Here is a 25,130-nt window from a genome sequence, read left to right as displayed (position 1 = left end):
AGCCTGAGGAGAGCGGGGTTTGGGGAGGGGAGGGACTTCAATGCCATAGAGTTCAATTGCCAAAGCGGCCATTTTTCTCCAGGTGATCTGATCTCTATCATCTGGAGATCAGTTGAATTAGCAGGAGATCTCCTGCTACTACCTGGCAGTTGGCAACCCTATCCATAACCAGTAGACATATCAAATACACATGATCACTGAAGATGGGCTAGAGAGGACATTTTCTTGACCGCACTAAAAGGAAACAGGAAGAAAAGCTTAAAAGGCTTTGGATCTTGAGTTTTGATATTGTAGCACATTAAGAGTCTGGACCCTGCCCACAGTCAAATGAAGAAATCCACAGGATGATTTGAATTCTATCACTGAGTTTTAACATTAGCTTACTTCACGGCTAGTTTTACAATTACAGCAGACCACTTTGCTCTGGTAATTTGTATTTTGTCTAAAAGGGGAACGTATTCCATAACCACCAATACTCATTTCCTCTCCCAACAACTCAAAGCAGGTGAAGCAAACTAAAAGGTTTCATACTTGTTAAGTATCAGACAAAATATGATATCCCTTATTATCCACAAAAGACAGACAGATCAAGTAAAATATGCCAGAAATCAAAGAGCCATACAATTATCACTATATTCATCCAAGTCCCCCCAAAATCTAGCACCTGTCTTTGTTTCTTTCAGTAACTAGAAGATGGCAGGGTGTATTTTGAAGGATGAATCTCCTGAGCTTTCCCTGAACCATTCAGCATGAGCCTGGGCCTCCTTTCATGGGTTTCAGATTCCTTCTTAACGGTTTGCTGCACACAAATACATGCATAATCATAGGAACAGTGATGGCACTAGGGATAGCAGGAATAACTGAAGTAGTATTTGATGCCTAATAATAATAATAATGTTGCACAATGTCATGTTTGCAGAGAGCGTAGGTGTAGCATCTTGATTTTTGACTTTGCACATTAAGAATTGTGACACTGCCAAATCCACAAGACAATCTGAATTCTATCACTGAGTTTTAACATTAGCTTACTTCACTGCTAGTTTTACAATTACAGCAGACCACTTTGCTGGCATGGCAGAGAAGTTCATAGTATGGACCACCAGAGATCCTTTTCTTGCTGCTGAGAGCAGTGCTGGATCCAGCCTGCAGGCAAATCAGACAGAGACTGATGGATTTCCCAAATCAAAGTGAAAACCAAGGACCATGTATTATTTCTACCTCTGTCCTTATTCCCACACTAAGAACATAATAACATCATAAGAAGATCCATCTAATCCAGCATTCTGTTTCATACAGTGGCCCACCAGTGGCCCTGGAAGGCCTACAAGAAGGGCACTGAGGCCAAGGGCCTTCCCCTCCCATTGGCTGCCCACACTGGTACACAGACATTTACCGCATCAGAATGGGGAGGTTTTCTTTAATAGCCACTCATGGACCTATTTTACATGAATCTGTCAAATCTAGGGTTGCCAACCTCCAGGTAGTAGCTGGAGATCTCCTGCTATTACAACTGATATCCAGCCGATAGAGATCAGTTCACCTGGAGAAATGGCTGCTTTGCCAATTGGACTCTATGGCATTGAAGTCCCTCCCCAAACCCCGCCCTCCTCAGGCTCCAACCCCAAAAACCTCCTGCCAGTGGCAAAGAGGGACCTGGCAACCCTAGTCAAATCCCTTTTTAAAGCCACTGGGCACTTAAAGCCCGGTATGAATCTCAAATTAGTCTTTTTTTGGAGGCAACCAAGTCAGAAAGCACAGACCTCCTTGTAAGGAACTTTCAGTCCTATTTGTTTTGAGCCACAACACTGTAGAAAGCTTTTGGGTGCACATGCAACTTAATGACCCTTTGCCCATGACAGAAAGAGGAAGTTAGAAAGAAAGGAGGAAAGAGGAAGAACAGAGATCTTCTGTCAGCTACCTGAGCTTAGGCTTTGCTTCACTTGAGGATGCAAATGAAGAAGTTAGATAACAATTAACAATAATGGATCTGAACAATCAAATAATCATGGATCTGTGTGCACATAAATTAGGTACCACATAGTTACCCAACTATAAAAACAATTCCTATCTTACAGAGACTACAGTACCCTGACCTAGATGGCCCAGGGTAGCCCAGGGCAAAAATGCATGGGGGGTTTTGCCTTGGATTGGCTGCTCTCTAGATGCACATTTTCCCCATCTGAATTCTCAAAACTCTGTATGGGGGCTTATTTTTGAGTTTTGAGAATTTGTCTGGGGAAAATGTGCATTTAGAGTGGCAAATCCAAGGCAAAACCTCCCATGCATTTTCACCCCCAATTTCGTCAGCTCTCAGAAGCTAAGCAGGGTCAGCCCTTGTTAGTATTTGGATGGGAGACCACCAAGGAAGTCCAGGTTCTCTACACAGGCAATAGCAAAACACCTCTGAATGTCTCTTGCCTTGTATGGGGTCACCCTATGGGGTCAGCATAAATCAGCTGAGACTTGGCAGCATTTTCCACCACCAGATATTACAGTAAATTATTTCATTTCAGTGGATGGATTAATGTGAAATAAGGTTTCAGTAACTCAACCAACGCCCTGACCTGGATGGCCCAGGCTAGCCTTGTCACGGTCTCTGACATAATTATGGTATTTTGTGTACATGTGCAGAATTAATTCCATGTAGATTTTGAACACAGCATACAAATTGAAGCACAAAACTGCAGAGGTTTGTGTAATGAAAAGCCTGTGTAATGCAAATGTCTTTAAAATAAGCTGACTGAATCCTTTCAGGAAATAACTATTTCACCCTGGTCTTATCCTTAAAGGGAAAAGAACAGAGTTACCCTTTACCACCTACTAAGAAAGATGTATCTGGAATTTCCCTTCCTGACTCATCTGCCAGCTGTCAGCTGCTCATATTTCAAGAGCAGAAAAATCCTGCTATCTTATAGCCTCATATCTCAAGAGCAGAAAAATCTTTACTTTTTGTAAATCTTGCTAAAGGCTATGTTTTCTACTAACCAGCTGGTTACAAGTTGCAGTGTCAGCAATAATTATGTTTTATGCTTTATATAGTTGTATATTGTGTTATAGATTTCTAAATGGTCTCATTTAATGCATATTGTAATAACGATGAGAATGATATGAAAATTGAGTATATGGTGTGATCATGGGGCTCAGAAATGATTGTTTATACTTTAAGCAAAATAGACTGAAAGGAAAGGAAGCCCATATATGGTCATGGGGAACTGAACAGCTGCAACTAAGACATTACTGCACTGCTTATGTTATCTGAAAGAGGGAATAAAAGGTATCCCTTTTGATGGATAAAAATGTTGTCTGAAAGTGGGAATAAAAATCCCCCTTCACTCTTAATGAGTCTAAAACAGTATAAATACAGCCACAGTAAGCCCAGAGAATCAGAACCTTCCAAAAGGCTCTCAAGAAAAGGCTGAATGGTATGTATGGCTTAAATACATTACTCTAGACTTTGTGAATTAGATACTTTGAACTGAATCAGAATAATTTGACTGTTATATTTTAGAAGTTGGATTTTGAAACTGAATAGTATGTAAGATTTGCTTGCTTCTATTTCATACATTGTACATACATACATTGTACTTTGACAAGAGTTTTTATAGAAGTGTTAAAGACTTGATAATCTGCATTTATACATATTTTACTAGAAGTATATCAATAAAACGACTTGCTTTTTAAAAGTAGGTAAAGTTGTTGAGTCCTGCTTACTCAATGACTGGCTGAATAAGATAACTTCACTTCTCAGTAAGTGATACATTCTAAGAGCCTATCATCTGAATAGCATGACCTGCTTCAGCCTGATCTCGTCAGTTCTCAGAAGCTAAGCAGGGTCAGCCCTGGTTAGTATTTGGATGGGAGACCATCAAGGAATACCAGGGTTGCTGTGCAGAGGAAGGCACTGGCAAACCTCCTCTGTTAGTTTCGTGCCATGAAAAACCCCAAAAAGGGGTTGCCATAAGTTGGCTGCGACTTGAAGGCACTTTACACATACACAGCTCAACCAACACTATATTTTCCCCCTGTCAACAAAGCCATGGGTTTAAATATATAAATGCAATATTCTGTTGTTCAAGATAAGGAGATGCAGAGCACCTGGTTTGCCAGCTGAAACTGTGCAATCCTATACAGAGGTACTTCAGTCTAAGGCCATTGAAATGAATGGGCTGAGACTGGAGTAATTCTCTTTAGGATTGCACTGTAAGGGTTACAAAAGTCTCAAAACAAATTACCCAACATTTTGATCATGCCTATACTGACTAAATGAAAATCCTTTCCTGTACTCCTTATCCAGCAAGGCTTTTTATCCCATTATTTTGATACTATATTTCCAGTAAAATACACCATTTGCCATCATGTATTTTTGTACTGGGGGGGGGGGGGAGTCCCAGCCATCCCGTTTCTTTATTTATTGCCTGAACACTGGAATTCCTTTTACAGAAACTAAAAAAAAAAAAAAAAAGGAAACCACAAAGAACCTTCACGAGGGAAGAAAATATTGCAAACCGCAGCAAATCATGCCTATCAACCAAATGGTCCTTCTGGTGCATTACTTGAAGCAAAAAGAGTTTCCACTTGGAAGCAAAATCAAAAATGACCTTGCACTTTTTAAAAGGCGACTGGCAGCAGAGGTCACCGAAGTGTAGTGTGACAGACAGCACAACTCTGCCTATGGTTTGCGGGCATTCTGGCAGAAAGAATAATACTGTAAAGAACCTTGTGTGATTTCCTTGACAAACATAATCCAGCATAATTTTAATTTTTTAAAGGGAACCGGAGCTTTTACTAATTTTATCTCATCATCTTGCCCTTCTCGTCAATCTAATTTTCTCACTGGGCATGTGCATAACCATTAGCCATATTTCTCAGCAGCCAATTCCCATCAGTACAATATTTTATGGTGTATACTTTGAAATACACAGAATTATGGAGGAATGAAAAAAGAAGAGATTCAGACAGGAATGATTCTTCCATTAGCCACCTTCAAAGATGAAGGTAACTTCAAATGATCTTCTTTTAAAAGGACACAGTTAAGTGAGTTTAAACACATTTAAGAACGAGTTGCAATTCTTTTCCCTAATGAGAGCATTAACTATCATAGCCATTGTTGGGAAGAGGATTGTTGATGTTTCCTGAACAGCCATTCCTCACTTGCCTATTTTAATTGACAGAGACTTATTTTTAACTTGTACTTTTTTCCCCAAGCAAAGCTTAACATTAGCAGACATGTATATGCTTGAGGTTTCAAAGCAGGTGAGGAAAATGTACATTTCTGATTAAAAGAAAGAGAGACAGTGTGGCTTCTAAACCTGCACTTAAAAGTGCCCTACATATAGATGAAAACACGTCTTGTTACTTCAGAAGTTATCTTTAGAGAAGATAAAAAAAGAGTGCAAACTTACCATTAAAGTTTACCGCCCGAATATAACTAAGCAGCTCTTTTCCATCAATGGTGCTCATTCGTGGACACAGACCGATGTAGCCTGGACAAATATCTTTATGCATGTTGTGCAAGGCGTATGCCATGGAATACACAGCATCGATCACAAACTGTACCTTTCCTTCTTGCTCATAAGAAGAGTCTCTTGCAATTCGTTCCAAGCCTGTGGGAAAGAACATGTAAGGAATCAGACTCTCCGTTTTCCCACTCTATGGCTTAATAGTAGGGTCCAACAGGCAGGGGCGGTCTTAGCCGATAGACAGCAGGGGTAGCTGCCTCAGGCCCCATATGGGGAGAGAGGTGAAAGTCCTTGCCCACTCAACCAAGGGGGGAGAAAAAAGAGCAGGTTCCTGGCACTTCTACTTGCAACCACTCCATTGGGGTTTGGGCAGCTAGCCTGGTGGTGGCTGCTTGTACCCGCTCCATCCAGGGCTCAGGCAGCCAGCTTTCAGCAATGGCTCCCACTTGCCTCATGCACAGACAAGGACATCTTTTTCTTGGCCTCCTCCTGGACATTTGCCCAATGCCCCAGAATCACTAAGACAGGTGGAGAACTCAAAAACAATTTATCCTAATTGCTGTACTGGGTCACCTCAAATTCTGCAAGACTGCTCCAGTATTCATATTCTTCTTATAATCCCCCCTCCACATTTTGCCAATAAAACCACTGTTGAAATCCAAGAGTTCCAAATGCAGATTGTGACAGAGCATGACATTTTATGGCATGTGAAATGGAAGAAAGCACCCAGAATGGCAAAGACATTCAACAGGGATCCACATTTGCATCAAAAGAGAGATAGGACACACACCTTCATTTGTTCTGAGTTGGCTGCCAGAACAAATTGAAGAGAACCCAGAATCTGCAGTTAGCTCAGATTGTGACAGCCTGATTACTGACTGGGGCAAGCTGATAGGAATGTATCTCACCTATCTTAAAAGTAAGTTGCATCACTTTGGATCTAAACATTTGCACAAGCAGAACTTCTGCCCATGCACAGGGAAAGCAGCAGCGCCAATTACAACCCCTTACCAAACCAGCCTTGCCTTGAAAACCTCACCAGGGGTCGCCATAAGTCAGATGTTACTTGATGGAAACCCCGCAATCTCCCCCTGCAATTTCTGAAGTATGAGCACACATGTTCCTGCTTGCACAAGCAGATACTTTGATCCAAGTCAACATTGGGGTGTATCTAGCCATCCTCCACGTAGTATTCCTCCAGCCTAAGGAATCCTCCTCCACCTTAAGTAACTCTTCTTCCAATGGAAGAACCACTTAAGTTGGAGGAAGGCTCCTGAGTCTGGAGGACGGCTCCAAATTTGACCAAAAAGGAAAGGTGGGGTACAAGTATTTTAATAAATGATTGTTGATTATAATTATTTTTTTTAATGGAATGGATCCTACCCCTATGCTACCACTCCACTAAGTGAAGTTTATTTAGTTATGTATTTAACTAAATAAACTTCACTTGGTGAAGTAGTAGCATAGGGGTAGGATCCATGCCATTTAAAAATAATTATAATCAACAATCATTTATCATAGTTTAATTTCATATATAGACTCATTTATACAGACAGGGAGAACTTTCCAGATTCAGCCACCAGAACTGGGAGAGTTTTTGTTTTATGTTTGTTTTATTTTTTGTTTTTGCAGGTGGAGGGGTTTATTAACCCTTTTCCCCTCTGAAAAATCTGACTGGTGGGCCACTTTTATCACCAATGGAGAAAATCTGAGTGCCCCTGCATTTTTCCACAGCATGGTAAAAACTGCCTGGCAGTGGTGTTTTTCACTGGGGGGGGGGAGGGGGCGGGAAGGCAGAAGAGGAAAGGGTTAAATAACCCTTCTGCCCTCTCCTCCTCCAAAATGCAGCCCCAGTGGCTGCATTAGGGCGGGGGGAGCTTCTAAAATGATCACAGAAATAAACATAACATGTAGCTGTGCCCTGAATTATCTTCATGAAGTTTGCTGGGTGCAACTCTTCATATCTTAACATATGTGCACATCATAAATGATTAGATTTGCACTGCTGGATAAAACAATAGCCCAAATTTTATCTAGAAAAGTAAAGCAGGCAGGTAGAAATGGGACCACCTGCTCTTTTGCCTCCAATTATTGTGCACTGAGCCACACTTCTGAATTCAAGCTTACATTCTAAGTTCATAAATAAGGAGGAAAATCACTTCAAGAAAATGAAGCTACATAGACTGTTGTTTCCAAAGATTCTGTTTTCAGCTTAGCAGCTCTCATTGAACAGCTGGCTAACGTTATTTATAGGATATTTTTATGGCACTCTGTCATTCTGTTTTAAATGAAATTGAGAAGATACCTTTATTTTATCTACATCTATTGTCTGATAAACATAACACACAGGCTAGAAGGTTCATGTTGTGCCAAGAGGTGCCAACATCTGTCCCTATCTTTAAGAATGGCTTGTGTGTCCCTATTTTAAAACAAAAACATATTATAGGCATAAAAATCTCAGGTCTATATATAGAAATTTCATATCCCATGAGAATCTTTTATGAAGAATACAGCTGCAGAACTTATATTGTGATGTTATTGATATCCGTGCAAAATTAAAAGAAATAGATGCTGAAAGAGAAAACATAAATATTTATGGAACTACTAGAAACAGATTAGCGAACACAAAAATTGCATACTAATAGTGCCATCCTAAACAGGGTTATAACTTCCCAAATCCATTGACGTCAATGGGCTTAGAAGGATGTAAGTCTGCTTAAGAGGGCACTATATATGACTTAAATCCTGCATTTCTTCCAAAATAATAAAATAATAAAACCCACATATTCAATGGTTTCAGGTTTAACAACCAGGCTAAGACATTCTTAATCTCTCAAGTATATTAGGCACCCTACAGCTGGCTACAATGGCCAAACTACTCTTAATCTTTTAAGATTGTGGTTTTATGTTTGGTTTTATGCTCACTTCAGGGTATTATTAACCTTTTATCTTAACCTTTTATCTAGGTGTGTTTTAGTACTCATTTTTGAACAGTGGGTTATATTTCTTTTAATGATCTGATTGGTCTTAAAATTACTAGCTGTGAGCTGGGGACCGAAAAGGACTTGATGGGACATCTCCTTTTCCTTGTATCCCCTCCCCCATGATTTCCCCTTCCTTTCTGTTGCTGCCCCCATAGCCTCTCCACTTTTCCCACTTCCTTCTATCTTTCCTACTCACCAGCCAATCTACCTTTATCTCTCCCCCCCCCCCCATATTCAGCTCTCCCTCCCTCTGCCAGGCTCTCCCTAGGAAAAGTCTGGCCAAGTTGTGTCACATCTGACTTACGGTGACCCCTAGTGGGGTTTTCAAGGCAAGGGACGTTCAGAGGTGGTTTTCCATTGCCTGCCTCCACATCACGACCCTGGTATTCCTTGGAGGTCTCCCATCCAAATACTTTCCAGGGTCAACCCTGCTTAGCTTCTGAGATCTGAAGAGATCAGGCTAGCCTGGGTTATCCAGGTCAGGGCTTTTAACTACTTTTAATTACTTTTACATGAATTTAAAGATGTTGAGCCACTCAGAAATTTTCACTGATAATTCATGGACAGAGAAGAAACTAGCATTTCTCCCTCATTGTAGGTCTCTCACATCTTGTCTGGTTTTGCTGTCTTTCACAGGGAAGGACATTTTCTTCTATACTCTCCCCCTCCCAGTTTGTGTTGAAGCAGCATTTCTCCTCTGCAAGTACTCTACATATCCGGGGTGGAGGGAACTATTGTTCTGGATCCCAGTTTGCAACACTTCTGTCCAGATAGTACAAGTAAAAAAGTTTGATCTACAGGCAGGCAGGCAGGCAAAGAGCAGGTAACTGAATAGAAAGCAGATAGAACTCTCTTCTGCTTATATAGATCGCCAGTACTGGTTTGTGTGGGACAGTCCTGCAATGGCTGGTCTCATTCCTCCAAGATCGGGGACAAAAAGTAGCACAAGGGGAGAGGGTCTCACCGCAATACCCTTTGGTATGTGGAGTCCCTCAGGGGACGATCCTCTCTCCAATATTATTTAATCTCTACATATGCCCCCTTGACCAGCTAGTCTGGAGCTTCAGACTGGGTTGTCATCAATATGTGGATGACACCCAGCTGTATCTATTGATGGACGAACAGCTGGACACCGTCGCAAATACACTGGCCAAGTGTCTGGAGGCTGTGGTGAAGTGGCTGAACCAGAGTCGGCTGAAACTGAATCCATCAAAGAGAGAGATCCTGTGGCTGGGCTGGGAAGATCTGGGTTTAAGACACTGGCTCCCAACTCTTGACGGTGTGCAATTAACCCCAGCACCAAACATCAGGAGCCTGGGTGTGATGCTGGACTCCTCCCTTTTGATGGAGGCTCAGGTCACAAATGTAGCCAGAGTGGCATATTTCCACCTTCGCCAGGCTAGACAGCTGGTGCCCTACCTGTCTTGCCTTGACCTAGCCACAGTGATCCATGCAAAGGCCACCTCCAGGCAGGGCTACATTTGAGGCCGCTCTGGAAACTCCAGCTGCTCCAGAATGCGGTGGCAAAGGTCCTTATGAGGACCCCATGGACAGTGCATATACAGCTGGTGCTCCGCCAGCTGCACTGGCTCCAGATTGAGTACCAGATCAGGCTCAAGGTTTTGGTACTGACCTTTAAAGCCATAAATGGTCTGGGACCATTGTACCTGAAGGTCTGCCTCTCCCGATACACCCCCCAAGAGCATTACACTCAGCTGGTAACATATTACTGGTGGTTTCTGGCCAAAGAAGTATCCAGCTGTCATCAACCAGAGTCAGAGCTTTTTCAGCTCTGGCCCCAGCCTGGTGGAACTTTCTGTGGGACCTGGCTCAATTCCACAGGACTAGTAAAACAGATGTTTTGCCAGGCCTATGCTTGAGGAGAGCAACCATGGTCATCTTATCTGGCCTCCCCACCCCTACCCCCATCCCTGCAGCTGTTTCCCTTGAAACCTTTTCTGCTTCCCTTCCCTTCCCCTTCTCTCCCGCCCCTTGACTGGCTATCCCTTGATTGATTATCCTGGTATTGTTATTTAATGTTTAGGGCGCCATCTGAAATTTTAAAGTTAATAAGGTTTCAATGCTAATTTATATTATATAGTATGTATTTTGATCTTGTATTTTATGGTTGTTAGCCACCCTGAGCCTGACTATAGTCAGGAAAGGGCAGTATAGAAATCTAAAAAACAAACAAACAAATAAATAAATATTAAGAATGATCTCAGTGTGGTGAATAGCACATAATAGAAACATTGGTCATCAAAATGTCTTTAGGGACAATCCTCTTTTCTAGGAACATTTGCTAATTCTTCTGGTTAAAAGATGTCACTGTCATATTATCTATTAAATAACTCTCTGACCTTCTCAGCCTGCTAACTGTGCCTCACACTATGACAAATAAGAAGTAAGGTTCCAGAATAATGCTAATTTCCAAAGATGTTTTTGGGATAATAAACTATGGTATTTAGCAATAAGATCAACACAATTAAAGAACAGCGAGGGTTTGATTTAGGTTTTGATTAATTTCTGAATCTACTGTAACTGATAAATGGATGCAATTTCAAAAATTTCTGTACGTATAGTGTTATGAAGTGGCCAAAATTTTATAAATCAGGTTACACTGTTTAGGGATCCTTTTATGACCTTGTCTTTGTGGTATTACTTTTCTACCTCCTGGCTTTAAAACACTGTATCTCAGTTTGTCTTTTATAGTTATTCTGGGTTTTTTGTGTTTGAGTTTATAGTGCAATCCTAGTTCATGGAATCATACAGCTGGAAGGGGCCATACAGGCCATCTTGTCCAACCAGCCCCCTGCTCAATGCAGGATCAGCCTAAAGCATCTCCAACAAGTGTTCGTCCACCCGCTGCTTGAAGACTGTCAGTGAGGGGGAGTTCACCACTTCCCTAGGCAGACAATTCCACTGCTGAACTACTCTTATAGTTTAAAAAAAGTCCTAATATCCAGCCAGTACCTTCTCGCCTTTAAACCCATTACTATGAGCCCTATCCTCTGCTGCCAAAAGGAACAACCCTGCCCTCCTCTAAGTGACAGCCCTCCAACACTTTCATGGGAGTAAGCTCCAATAGACCTGAGTAGGAGACTGAGTAGACCTGTTCAGGATTGCTCTCTGTTTCCCAGCTCTTTGACCCATCACAGTGCCCAGTACAAATAATGCAAGTACAGATTTCAATTTTTGTTCTTCCAGTAATGGAATGTTCTATAATCCCTTTAAACTCTCCAGGTCTAATCTGATACTCATTCTTGACCCGCTCATACACCTGGATACTGTAACCAACAATTCTAGCAGTTTATGCCTTTATAGTTACATCTTTGATCCTTACTATTATTCTAATTCTACTCAGATACATTTTCCACAAAATGAAAGCTTTCTGAGATGCTTAGAATAGCACTACAGACAGTTGAAAATATGCTCTTCCTGCCATCTATGCCTATATTCTTATTTGGTTAATTAAAACAACAACAGCATCTCCCTCAATCCAAAATTTGCAACTACCAACAAGGAAAACAAGTTTGTTCTTTATCACTTACTAAAAATATATGAGGTGTAAATGTTTCTAGTCAGACACATCCATATTGACGCTTTTCCCTTATTAGTCATAAAACACACATCTTGTAAACCTCGACAAGCTTCAAAACGCCAATGATTTAAAATCATTGCAAACCATTATCCCCAATATCATTAGAGAAAAGACTGAACGAGCCTGGAAAACATCCACAGGGATAAGCGAGGGAGGGGGTAAAGAAAGTCTGAGAGTAAGAGACAACTATTAGGGTTTTGAATTTACACTGTTCTTTCAATGTCAGAGTCAATGCTAAAGAGAAAACAGTGCTCATTCACACCCCAGGACATGCATTATAGTTGGTAATTCCACAACCAAAAGAAAAAGAAGGTCCAGTCATGTGGTGTGACACAAGATAAGCACATGGAAATGTATTTACACATCAGTAAACTAATAGATGGGATAGATATGGGAGCAAGATCTCTCCAACAGATCTATATTTTATCCTAATGGCTAGGACAACAAGGCAGACAGAGAAGTATGTTACCAATGATTTGTATGACTACACAGATAAACACATTAAGCCACTCAGTGTCTGGGAGCAGGTAGAGCGCCTCACCCCATCCCTTTTGATGACCCCACTTACCACGGCAAGGCCCCTGCAGTGGGCTACTCCTAAGGGTCCAATGGGACTTCTTGGATGAGCAGAGACACGGCCCAACAGCAGCCATAGGCTGGTGCCTTTCCCATGGCTCAGCAGGCTGGTGGAGGTTTGGCTGTAAGGCACGGCTGTGTCAATCACATCTCTGCAGTCCAGCTGGCCAGCATGCATGCTCAGGTGAGGCACAACAAGAGATGAATGGCCTCCACATCTGAGGTTTGAGGGACCTGGAGGCTCAGACTCCACCTCCAGCAGGGAAGCAGGAGGAGGCTCCAGATGCTGGGCTCAGCTCCTCCCTTCTCTGCTTCAGTACACTGTTTGGCCATGTCAAGCCACATCTCTACCGCTGCCCTTTCCTTAGGGTTGCCACCAGCAGGAGGTTTTTGGGGCAGAGCCTGGGGAGGGCAGGGTTTGGGGAGGGGAGGGACTTCAATGTCATAGAGTCCGATTGCCAAAGCGGCCATTTTCTCCAGGTGAACTGTTCTCTATCGGCTGGAGATCAGTTGTAATAGCAGAAGATCTGCTAGAACCTGGAGGTTGGATACCCTACTTTTACTGCAGCAGTCCAGCGTGGCCCCAGCTTCTCACACTAACAGTGCATTCCTGATCTTTCGGTATGCAGAGATGGAGGGAGGAGGCACCGCTGTGGCACCTCCTAACAGTTTCCTGGGCGCTCAAAACTCGAAAAAAGCCTTTTAAAGGCTTTTAAACTTTTAAATGGGGCTTTTTGCCCTTTAGAGAACAGCGAGGCAGCATCTGCTAAAAAGCAGGTACAGCACAGCTGTTCTCACAGCCGGCATGCCAGGCTGAAAGGGAACACCCCCAGGGATGCCAGAACACCTCTCGGAATGCCAGCGCAGGAGTTTATGCCAGTGGGACACCGACGGAAGGCCCCGTTGGCTTCCCAGGAGAACGGCATATGGGCCTCCCCACCAGCATTGGGGCCACTTACAGTGGCGTAAGTAGCCTGGATGCCGGCTGGGGGGGGGGCAACGCCAGCGCAGCCCCTTCCTGGCCTCCTGAGGACTTTCACCCTCAGAAGTCAGGAATGCGCTGTAAGTGAGATAATTTGGTTTGTCAGGATCATTACTATCTCCTCTGATTGCCAGTGTTTCTCCAGAGTCTCAGGTAGAAGTCTTGTACATCACCTGCTACCTGAACATTATACATGGTGAGCCTGGGACCTTCTTTATACAAATCATATTCTCTACTACTACTGAACAATAGCCCCTCCTCAGATGTGGACCATGCATTCATTTGGATGGTGCACAGTGGTGAAGTGGAAGCAAGAGGTGAAGGGGAAAGAAGAGATTTATAAGAAAAATTCTTCCTGGTGACGTAAAGAAATGATTAAAGAAAACCAAACCTAGTTCTGTATTTTCTTCCACAAGGGCTAGTGGCAACTGCAGGGCATGACAGGTTTTCCCTTGCCTGTCGAGGGTGGTGCCTTAGACTGAAAATGGAGTCCTCCTTAATGGGATCAGCTAACTTGGGATCTTGACTAGACAGATAAATTCCTCACTCAAGTAAGACCAGAATGTGTGTAGACACATTTCATTTACCAAAATGCATTAGTACATCTAAAGGGATCACAGTCTAAATGAACACAATATTTTGTAGTGTGGATTGATCACTAAAGCAGACAGCACAGGCATGGTCATTTGAGATGGGTCTGTATTCATTCACAACTAAGTCTTGCACATCTCCAATTCTATCTAGACACAAATGAATCATGAATGCTTCTCTAAACTATGCAAACTTTTGAGCAGTGTAAACTTGTTATAAGTATGTAAAGGTAAAACTTTCCCCCTTTATGCTATCCAATTAAGGAAAAATATGTAGTCCAGTACTCTTAATTTTTTTCCCTGTTAATACCAATACTCATTATTCAGAGGTCTCCTTCCTTGTCGGTACACACGGGAGCCAGAAAGATAACCCCTTATTTGCAACATAATATTTCATTTTTATCCTTTGCAAAACTTTGCTCATAAATCACATTGCCACATAAATTAGAAACAAGTTTATTATTTTATTAGCACTATATGTCTTTCTCTAATTAAGTACTGAGGGAATGAAATCACAAGCTTGCACGTTCTTGATCACTTGCTCTTCCGCTTAAAATAAATGCTTCAGGCTGTCCTGAAGCCACATGGTTACAGCAGAGACCATCTTTGCGCTTCATAAATATACACAAGAGAAGCACGATTCCTAAGAATGTTCTCTAATTGTCTCAAGCATCTAAAACAGTAATTTACTCAGATGACAGTGACTCATCAACTTAATTGGCTGTAAAATTTAATTATAGCTGTACTTCCCAAAGTAAATGTTAATATATAGCTGTAAAATGATACATATTGAAAATGCCATAAATATAAGTCAACCACCCACAAAATATTGTCACACCTTCAGCATTCTTTATTATAGAGTGTTAGCACTGACCAGTGGAAATCAAATTATAACATTTTATTTTACATCTGCAAAAGCAAGATCAGTATGAGACATGTGCCTTGACCAGGCCAGCCCAATCTCATCAGTCCTTGGAAGCTAAGCAGGGCCAGCCCTGGTTAGTATCTGGATGGAAACTATCAAGGAAGTCCAGGGTTGCTAAGCAGAGGCAGGCAAACCGCCTCAGACCATCTCTTGCCTCAAAAACTCTATGGGATTGCCATAAGCCAACTGTGACTTGACGGCAAAAAGGTGGGGGTATGAAGAAATTCCAAAGCATCTCCCATCACTGTTATACGATGTTTTGGATTTAATGACTCTCACCAAGTTGGATTTAAGCCACCATACTTTTACAGGAAGTCTTCTTCCATAAGGGGAGGGAATCTTCTGGAGCCATTCCTCTGAAGAAGTCTTCCTTGCCCAGAGACTGTCTTGCTGTATGGGAGTAGTTTTATGTATTTATTTATTTAACTTACTTTATATCCTGCTATAAAGGATATAAAGGGGACCTAAAGTGGCTTACATTGTTTTCCTTTCCTCCATTTTATCCTCACAGAAGCCCTGTGAGGTAGGTTAAGCTGAAAGTGCATAACTGACCTAAGGTCACCCATCAAGCTTTTGTGGCATGAGTGGAGATTTGATCCTGGGTTTCCCAGATCCCAGTCCAATATTTTAACCACTACACCATCTGAGTGGAAAGAAGTTGCTGGATCAAAAAGCACATTGCTAAAGTAACATCTGGTGAAGTTCTTCCTGTTTTGCAACCCATGAAGTAGTGTCTCAAAACTTGGCTTTGAAATGGAAGGGTGATGCTCGAGAGACAGTGAAAAAGAGTGTAGGGATTTCACAACGTGATTCAAACTAGCCAGCCAAAAGCCTTATCAAGAAAGTAAGATAAACCCTAAGTCTCAGGCATTCCAATTAGTTTTTTTCTGTGCAGGATATAAATATGGCTGCCAACCAGGAAGAAAAAGAAATGGTCCTGCTGAACTTCTGGGGGGCCAGCCTCACCACCACCACCACCATTGATGGATACTGTAAACGGAATGTCTGTAAATCATAAGCCAAGGAATAAACAGTTCTTCTGAACAAGAAAGGAAGAAATTTTCAGTGACTCCTTTTGAATGTGCATCCCCTTGCAGCTGATGAATGGACCTCATATACAACAAGCAATGGCAATACCTGGAGGAGATTACCGTAGTCACTCTTAAGAACTGGCTATAGAGGACTGCAGGAAACACTACAGGAAAAGAATAATGGAAAGTGGGCAACCCTTGAGAGCACTAACCAGATCTGACATCATAAAGACTGTGTACAGTTTTATCTAATTTTACTCCAAACAGCAAACTGTGGACAATAGAAGTTGCATTTGTAATTCAAGCCATGCATTTTTTCAGCTTTCTTAAATATTTACATAATCACTTAAACATCATAAAAAGTTCCATCTTGCATTTTCCATTTCTGAGCTACAAAAGACACTTAATCAGAGTGGAGATACAAATCTCTGACTTAAGGGCTTTTGACTTTCCTATTTTGCATCACACTGAATTTGCAGTGCTTAGCAATTCACCAACTTTGTTATTCATTCTTTATTCTAGGGCTTAACAGAAATTGAATTAATATGTGAGGTCTGAATCTATTTTTATCACAGTGACACAAATCCTTAACCCCGCTCATTATCAGTCACGCATTGCTAAGGACATGAAAAGCCGGTCACGCTTTTGGATGAAAAGGAATCAGATTCCACAAGTATCAAAGATGTGGGATAATGTCAACTTTTGCTGTAGTCTTATTCCATTGCAGGAACCCCACCTTCTCTTTGTACCTCTAAATTATTAGCATGGGAGACGCACAGTAACATGGACAATTAACTAAAGTGAACATTTTTCATAGGCGTTGGTGGAAAGCACCATCAAGTCGCAGCCAACTTAAGGAGATCCCATAGGGTTTTCAAGGCAAGAGACAGAGGTGGTTCGCCATTGCCTGCTTCTGCATTGCAATCCTGGATGTCCTTGTTGGTCTCCCAGCCAAGTACTAACCAGGGCTGACCCGTCTTAGCTTCCAAGATCCGACGAGACTGGGCTAGCCTGGGCCATCCAAGCCAGTTTCCATTGGTGAGAATCCATACAACCTATCGGCTGTCCAGTCTTATGATGTGAACTGTATTCTATGGAAACCTATATGAGAACTGCAGGGGTGGATTTTAGCCTTTAAAAATGGTTTTGAGTTACATGTTTGGAAGTGGGATACAGAAACTACATAGGAAACATGGTGAAGGGATTTATCTTTTTGGATTGTCCATTTCATATGATTCTTTCAAAAAAGCCTGCAGATGTCTAAGCAAACTCCTGGGGTATTTCGCATGGTTCATGGTACATAATCTCCTTCCTTTTTATCATACCACAAAAGAGTTCCAAATCACTATACTTAAAAGTGATGGTCTGGTCCACATGCAGAGAGCCAAATCTGCACAATAGACCAATCCAAAACAAAAAAGTATAGAGTTTTGCAAACCCAGGAGAATCCTCCTGGTTTGAACTAATGCTGGTGGTGAAGAGTACCCTATATGGGATTGCTGCATCTGCAGAGATATTGTGAAAAACAAATTGTCAGAGTGCAGGCAGTATCTTGTCATGTAAACACTGCCATTTAAAAAATGGTGGTGGACAGGCAGCAGCAGCCAGGACCAGGGAAGAAGGGGTGTAGGTAGCCAGGCGAGGATGAACCAGAAGTAAAAGGGAAGGGGAAGCTGGAGCCAGTGAATGAAAAAACAAAACCCTGAGGTTTCCTGTACTACATAGGTCCTAGCAGGTGGCATTATAAGAATCTAAACATAAACAGAAGACTCTTCTACAGATATGAAATTAAACAGAGCTATTCATGAGCATTCTTTAAACTGCCACACATGGCATTGCTTTTCAAACGTACAATAGTTATTACCTAATTTTTCAAGACTAAAACTTGAAAGCAAACTTTACCCTACAGTGGGCCCATATATTTTCTCAATCAGCTCCTAGAATACTGGGTAGAAGCTTCCTTTGCAACCTTAAAACTGCCCAATCATCACTGCCTCAAAGTATACCATCATCCATTGTCTAGTCATATAGAATCTAATCAGACAGGTTGATGCTTTCAGAGCAATATAATAATTTATGGAGTTTGCTTAAACCTGTCAGCCACAGCAGGGGGCTTCTCAGTTAATTCTGGTGCATCCTTATTCTGTCTTCCAGAATGATGTCCCTACTTACATATTGGCAGACAGAGAGGAGGACACACTTAGACAGGCAAGCTTCCTGCTCAAATGTGCATAGAGAAGAGAATGCATCCAACACAGTGGTTTCATTTTCGATGTATATTTCAGTCTCGGGGGTGTATGTGGCTGCGCAGTGGTCTTCAACCTTTGTATACCTGGGACCCACTGTTAGCACCAAGACAGCAGCATGGGATCTAATGAGTTACAATCAAATGACAGGAAGTAACATAGCATCATAGTCGTGTGACATCACAGTCATATGACAAGAAGAGGAAAAGCCCTGCATCTGCAATCAAGGAAGCCTCTCCAGGATTCTCCTGTCTTCAAAGGCAAGAAGGAGGTATGGTGCCCTTCTTCTCTATCTCGGCACTAGTAGCTAAACATTTTAAAAAACACAGGAAAATATGGGGGGTCTGCAGGTACTCATGACAAAACAAGTGGGGATCTCTGATCCACCTAAGGTCCCAGCTAGGGTTAGCAACGTGTAGTTGGGGTCTGGAGCTCTCCTGGAATTACAACTGATCTCCAGACTACAGAGGTCAGTTTCCCTGGAGAAAAAGTAAGCTTTGGAAGATGAAGCCTATAGCATCACAACACCGCAGAGCTCTCTCTCCCCCTCCCCCAACTCCACACTCCCCAGGAACCCCCCCCCCCAAATCTCCAGGAATTCCCCAGGCTGAAGATGGTAACTCAGGTCCCAAGCACCACTGCTTTAGAGCACGTGAAAAGTTAAGAACTATAGAAGCTTATGTTTGATAGGAATGTGATGAGACATCAGTGAAAATCTAATCTGGGAACAGTGGGATGTTTATAAGAATGGAACTAGAACGAGTGATATATGAGAAATAAGATTTTGGACCTAGTGTTATAACCATTTCAGACTGTGGAAGTCACACCTTTCATCAGCCTGTGCTAAATACTACCATGTAGATGTGAATGTCACGTGTTGAACCCAGCAAGGGCCGTCTTTTCATATCTAAAGGCAAAAGCCATTTTTCAAATCATTTTGCTTGGGTGCCAAAGTCTGATCTTGGCTGAATTCAGTGCCGTAAATATTAGCATGCATGCCCCTGGCTCAGCCTCGGCCCGCGGTGTTGCAGCTTGAAACCTGCACAGGCTGATTAAAAACTGTGACCATGTGAGCTCCCTCAGAGTGCTTGAAAAGACTGAAAATCATCAGTGTGAAACATACATTTAGTGTCAGTTCAAACGTTGCAGCCCAAATGTGAACACTGTAAAAAAAGAGATGGATTGTTCACTGTGAGTGATGCTCATGGAAGTACTGCATAAAAGATTCTAATTGTGAGGATTGTCCAAACTCTGAGAGCGGCTCCCATTAGCAGTACCCTTTTGACAATTGGGGGAGGGATGGTACTGGCGGGCAGATTCTGCACCCATTTACAAAGACATACACTGAGAAGCTTGTGCTGCATTTTCAGAGCACCTGCCTGATGAAGAACATTTTGGGTGGTGCTCATGAAGTGCAAATAGCTGAAACAGCTATAAAAAACAGTGTGAAATAAAACATTCATGCTAAGCCTGATGGTAATATGCCACTGCAACACAATATGGTATTTTCTCATTGTCTGACAATCATGCAACAAGAATTGGCACATTCGGGGGAACATTTTTAACACATTAGTGGTGGCCTAAGTATCTGCTTTTGTCCTTATATACGCATCAGGAAGCCAATTCCCACACTTGTGCTCCAATAAATACATACAGGGAGTTCTCTTGCTACAAAAACCAATATACTTTTGTAGAGGATCACATGTTAAAAATACAAAATGGAAACTAACCTTTATGTTGTAGATTTGTAGCTGTTCTGGCAGTCAGCTGAAAGCCAGATTTTTATTTTTATTTTTTGGTAGACCACTATTTCAGGAATTCTAATTAATTATTTCTCCACTTGCACCAGATTGAATTTGAAGGCTTCTGGAATGTTATTTAAGAGACATAATGTGATTATGCTAATGAAAGAAGGTATGCGGCTGTTTCTGGTTTACTGTACCAGTTGTTTGATTAATGCATCCAATCACCATAAAGATCAGTGCATAAAATAACTATCACTTGTCTGATGGAATGTTCTCAAACTGCTGTATTTCAGATAATGAGCTGCACAGAATAAATTAGAACCCAACTGCAGAAATAATGACTCAGGGGCTGCAATGAACAGCACACAGGTGGCAGATCTAAAACCCGTGTACAAATTGCAATCTAAAGCTGTGGTTTACCTATGAAAATCAAAATACAGAACAAGAAATGAAAATAGAAACCACGATTGGTGGAAGAGTTAATGTGCACTGCATATGCATGGAAAACAACCCACAGAATAGACTAAATCTGCTCACAAGCAACCCAAATGGCTTGCTGAACAATTAGTTCCCTACTCACGATGGCTAAGAAGGATGTGAACCCAACTGGAGGGTGCTGCTTTGGCACCCCTAGTTGTAATGCAAATGCTTTGAATAGTGAAAGTGCTATATAAACACTAAGGCCTTTTTCAAACTGTCCTTATATTCTGCTAGCTGCTAGCAGATTTTTTGGGTCATTTCAGACACAAATGTTTTGGCTCCCGGTTTTTTTTTACCTTTTCAGACAAAGCCGCTTGTGTCCTGTTGGCATCTTTGGGGTCAGCTGTTTTTATGAGATCTTTCTCCCATTTTCAGTTCTTCTTTGTGCTTCTGAATCTCTACAGTGTGCTGTTTAAAATGACTGGAATGTTTCTGAAAGGACCACATTTTCCCCACCTTTTTTTAGCATCCCATTCTTTTTTGGCTTTTTTAAAAAGGTTCTAAAATCACTGCTACAGCGCTACAGCACCATAGCAATTTAATGCATCTGGATGTTAGTGATATAGCAATTCAGTGCTATATTGCCAGCATTCAGATGAATTGAATTGCTATGGTGCTATAGCACTAATCTTAGAACATTTTAAAAAGCCAAAAAAGAATGTGACACTAAAAAAGCTGGGGGGGGGGGTCATGGCACTGTTTGAAATGGCTAGAGCGCTTCAGAGAGCTTTAGAAATGGTTCATAGATGGATTGAAATAAGCAGTATGAAATGTCCATCCCTGTATCACTTTACTCAGAATCGGGCGAACAACAGATAACATCTAGTTTAGGACGGTAATCTGAAAGGGACCTAAGTATCACTTTATGCAGGGAGCTTATTGTCCATTATGAACACCAGGATGCCTCCTGGTGCGCTGATCTCCTCCCCCAACTACTGCCGAAAAGATGTGCTTAGCCCATCCTAGCCAAGCATAGCCTGGGGGAGGAAATGCCCATCCCACCTGACCTCCACATGGCCCAGGGAGGTACAGCCCAGCCAAGCCCCACATAAAAAGAGGGAGGGTGCGCTACTTGGGGAAGGAAGTAGCAGCCATTTGGGTAGGCAGGCTGCCTCTTCCTCCCTCTCTCTCCCTTTGGGGAAGTGGCCAGGGCAGCCAGACTGCCTTGTCCTTCTTCCCCCATTTGGAGTATGTGGTCAGGACAGGTATGTGGGTGGGGCCCTTTTCCAGTGCTGTTTTTCCCTCCAAGTCTGCCCTTGACCATATGGTTAAAAGTACAAATTCCACCACCCTCCATGGTTGTGTGCGTCCATGGTTGTGTGTAAAATCAGGCCAGATACATATACTAGTAGCAGATGATTATAGCATTCAGCTTGGACACAGGCAATAAGCTTTTTTATTATTACTGATACTTCACATTTCATAAATAAGATGCTTGAAAACTGAATATATCTCCCTTGCATGCCTGATTTCTCTCAACTTGATCATATTGATGAACTGTTTGCAGTTTGAAATGAGCAGCATTATTCTTGGATTTGTGTCTGTGAAGCTGCTAGCATGCTAGCAATACTGGCTAGGTAGCCACTATTGGTGTTACCATTAATTAGATTCCCTGGACTATGTACGTCCCATGGTTATAATCAGTTACATTTTTTAAATGACTTTACATTTGCCCTACTTGTCTTGCCCCAACCTAGCCACAGTGATCAATGCAATGGTCACCTCTAGGCTAGACTACAGTAACTCGCTCTATGCAGGGCTACCCTTGAGGCTGCTCCGGAATCTTCAGCTGGTCCAGACTGCAGCAATGAGGATCCTTACAGGGACTCCATACAGAGCACATATCCAACCAGTGCTCCATCAGCTGCACTGGCTCCCAGTTGAGTACAAGGTTTTGGTTTTAAACTTTAAAGACCTAAGCGGTCTGGGACCATCATACCTGCAGGACCACCTCTCCCGATACACCTCCCCCATAGAATGTTGCACTGCTAGGAACAACTTACTGGTGGGCCCTGGCCCAAGGAATATCCAGCAGTCTTCAACCAGGGCCAGAGTTTTTTCAGCTCTGGCCTCAGCCTGGTGGAACTCTCTATCAAGTGTGACCCAGGCCCTGCGGGACCTGGTTCACTTTCATAGGGCCTGTAAGACTGAGATGTTCCGCCAGGCCTATAGTTGAGGGCAGCAACGGTTACATCGCAGCTGGCCTCCCTACCCTTACCCCTGTGTTTATTTACTCTTCCTTTATTTATTAGCTGGTTTTGGTTCTTGTTTCCCTCACCATTTTCTCTGCCCTTTCCTGATTATCTCTTCCTGTTGATTATCAGGCATCTTTCTGAAGTTTAGGATGTATAAGTTTTTAAATTTTATAATATGTATTTATATTGATTGTGTAGCCACCCTGAGCCTGACTATCGTCAGGAAAGGGCAGGATATGAATCTAATAAAATAAATAAAATAAATATATCCTTTTTTAAATCGGTTACAGTTCAAATGTAAATGTGTCAATTTGTGCCTGAACAGTCAACCGCATTAATCATCTTAGCGCATGCAGTTATTACTGGATAGTACAAAAGATTCCAGGCAGCAGAACATATCCTCGGTGATCAAGTTTACAATGCCCAGTAATACAACCGAGTAGAGATGTGAAGACCCAAATGGGGAGGACAAATTAGTGTGGGGGGGGGGTATTAATTTTTGGAAGCACTGAAAAAAATCTGCTATGAAATAGGAGTTGCATTTCCTGTGTATATTGCAGACATATACACTTATACACTTAAATGTGACTAATTTGTCTACAATTAATTTGCTACAAAGCATATTGCGATGACACATTATTGAAGTTGACTGCTGCTTTCAATTTTATAAAATTGAACTTGACATACAAACAATGCTGATTAGTCCTTTTGCAACTGCCCTATTGTACACTTCTTTTTGCTTACTACATAATTTGTGTTTTCTGTTTTCAGCTTTCATTTTTTCCTACCTCTCAGAAGGCAAAAAAAGATATGTGTACTAATGTAGCATAAGGTACAGCAGTTTACAGCACTTTCTCTGTAATACTGGATATATTTGAAATTTTACTTCATAAATGCATCAAACAGTACAATTTTATAAGCTAACTAAATTATACTGTTAGAGCAATAAAATGAGTTTAGGCTTAATAAGTAAGTACATACTGCATGTATTTAAAATTTCCAAGCATTTCCATCCCCACCCCCAATAGGAAAAAAGTCCCCCCACCATGCTTTCAACATTTCTAGAAAATTTGCATCTCTAAGGGACTCCAATAACCAAAATGAGCAAGTAAAAAACACGGTCATACAGCTTCTCCTTCCCCCACCCCAATTATTCCTCCTTCCAACTGAGAAAACAGAAAGCAAATCTTTGTAATTTTTAACAGTCTTCACTGTCAGTTGGGGTGTGCAGATAGTGGACAGGGAAGGCTGGCAGGGTCAGCTGCAGGAATGCAGTGCACAGACTTCAGGCACACAACATTTGCAATACAATTTAGAACAACTCTGAACGGTTCATTTAAAACAAAATTTTTTTTTTTACTGTTCAAGGGTAGTGCTTGCAATTCACAATGAAAACGAAACAAGAACAGGAGTGTATTGATATCACTCTTTTGGATGTAAGTGGGAGGACTGAATTCTGAACCTGCTCTATGGTTGCCTACCTCCAGGTGGTGGCTGGCGATCTCCTGTTAAATACAACTGATTTCCAGCTGAAACAAATCAGTCCTCCTGGAGAAAATGGCTGCTTTGGCAATTGGACTCTATAGCATTGCAGTCCCTCCCCTCCCCAACCCTGTCCTCCTCAGGCTCCACCCCAAACATTTCCAGGTATTACCAACCCAGAGCTGGCAACCCTACCTGGAGAAAATGGCTGCTTTGGCAGTTGGACTGTATGGCATTGAAGTCCATCCCCTCCTCAAACCCAGTTCTCCTCAGGCCCCACCCCAAAAATCTCCAGGTATTTCACAGCCGGGATCTGGCAACCCTAACCTGCTTTCTCCTTCCTTTGACAGAAGGCCAACTCTCTTAAAACTAGCAGTATCAAATACCTGTTCAGCAACATCAACTGACCACACAAAGGTCTAGATCAACAGGAGCATTTCTGCAGATTTATACCCAAAAAGCATGGTTTTCTCACCTCCTTCCCCCATGCAATCCAAAATGCCCCCTGAAATGTTATTCCCAGGAGCAGCAATGCATGGGGATATTTAGCAATGCCGCAGATGGCAAGAACATAAAGTTCCATGTGTACCATGTGTACCAACAGGCTGTACACGCAAACCACTACTTGTAGGCATCCACAGAATGGAACCATACATTTTATATTTTCTGTTTCCAAAAGCAACATCTAAAAGACCAGTCATATTTTAAAAACCCAACACAGTTAGAGACAAACCACAACATCACGCTAATTACTATGCATGATGGTGAACAAGAGTATATCTCTTTTTTTTCTCTAGCTGCAATCACTTTATAATAATGGCTCTGCAAATAAGG

The 25,130-nt window shown here is 42.0% G+C and overlaps 1 protein-coding gene across 2 annotated transcripts in view; it reads right to left on the bottom strand.

The window, feature by feature from the left end:
- Positions 1 to 25,130, bottom strand: part of GRM8 (glutamate metabotropic receptor 8) — a 599,857-nt gene that overhangs the window by 228,702 nt on the left and 346,025 nt on the right. For both annotated transcript variants that reach the window (XM_056846078.1, XM_056846079.1), the window contains exon 6: positions 5,403 to 5,603. In XM_056846078.1, the coding sequence (XP_056702056.1) occupies positions 5,403 to 5,603 (201 nt within the window). The remainder of the gene's footprint in view (positions 1 to 5,402; positions 5,604 to 25,130) is intronic.

The sequence above is a fragment of the Euleptes europaea genome, chromosome 3 (genome assembly GCF_029931775.1).
Source record: "Euleptes europaea isolate rEulEur1 chromosome 3, rEulEur1.hap1, whole genome shotgun sequence".
Taxonomy (NCBI): Eukaryota; Metazoa; Chordata; class Lepidosauria; order Squamata; family Sphaerodactylidae; genus Euleptes; species Euleptes europaea.
The sequence above is the reverse complement of the archived record's forward strand: the minus strand, read 5'-3'. Positions and strand labels throughout refer to the sequence as shown.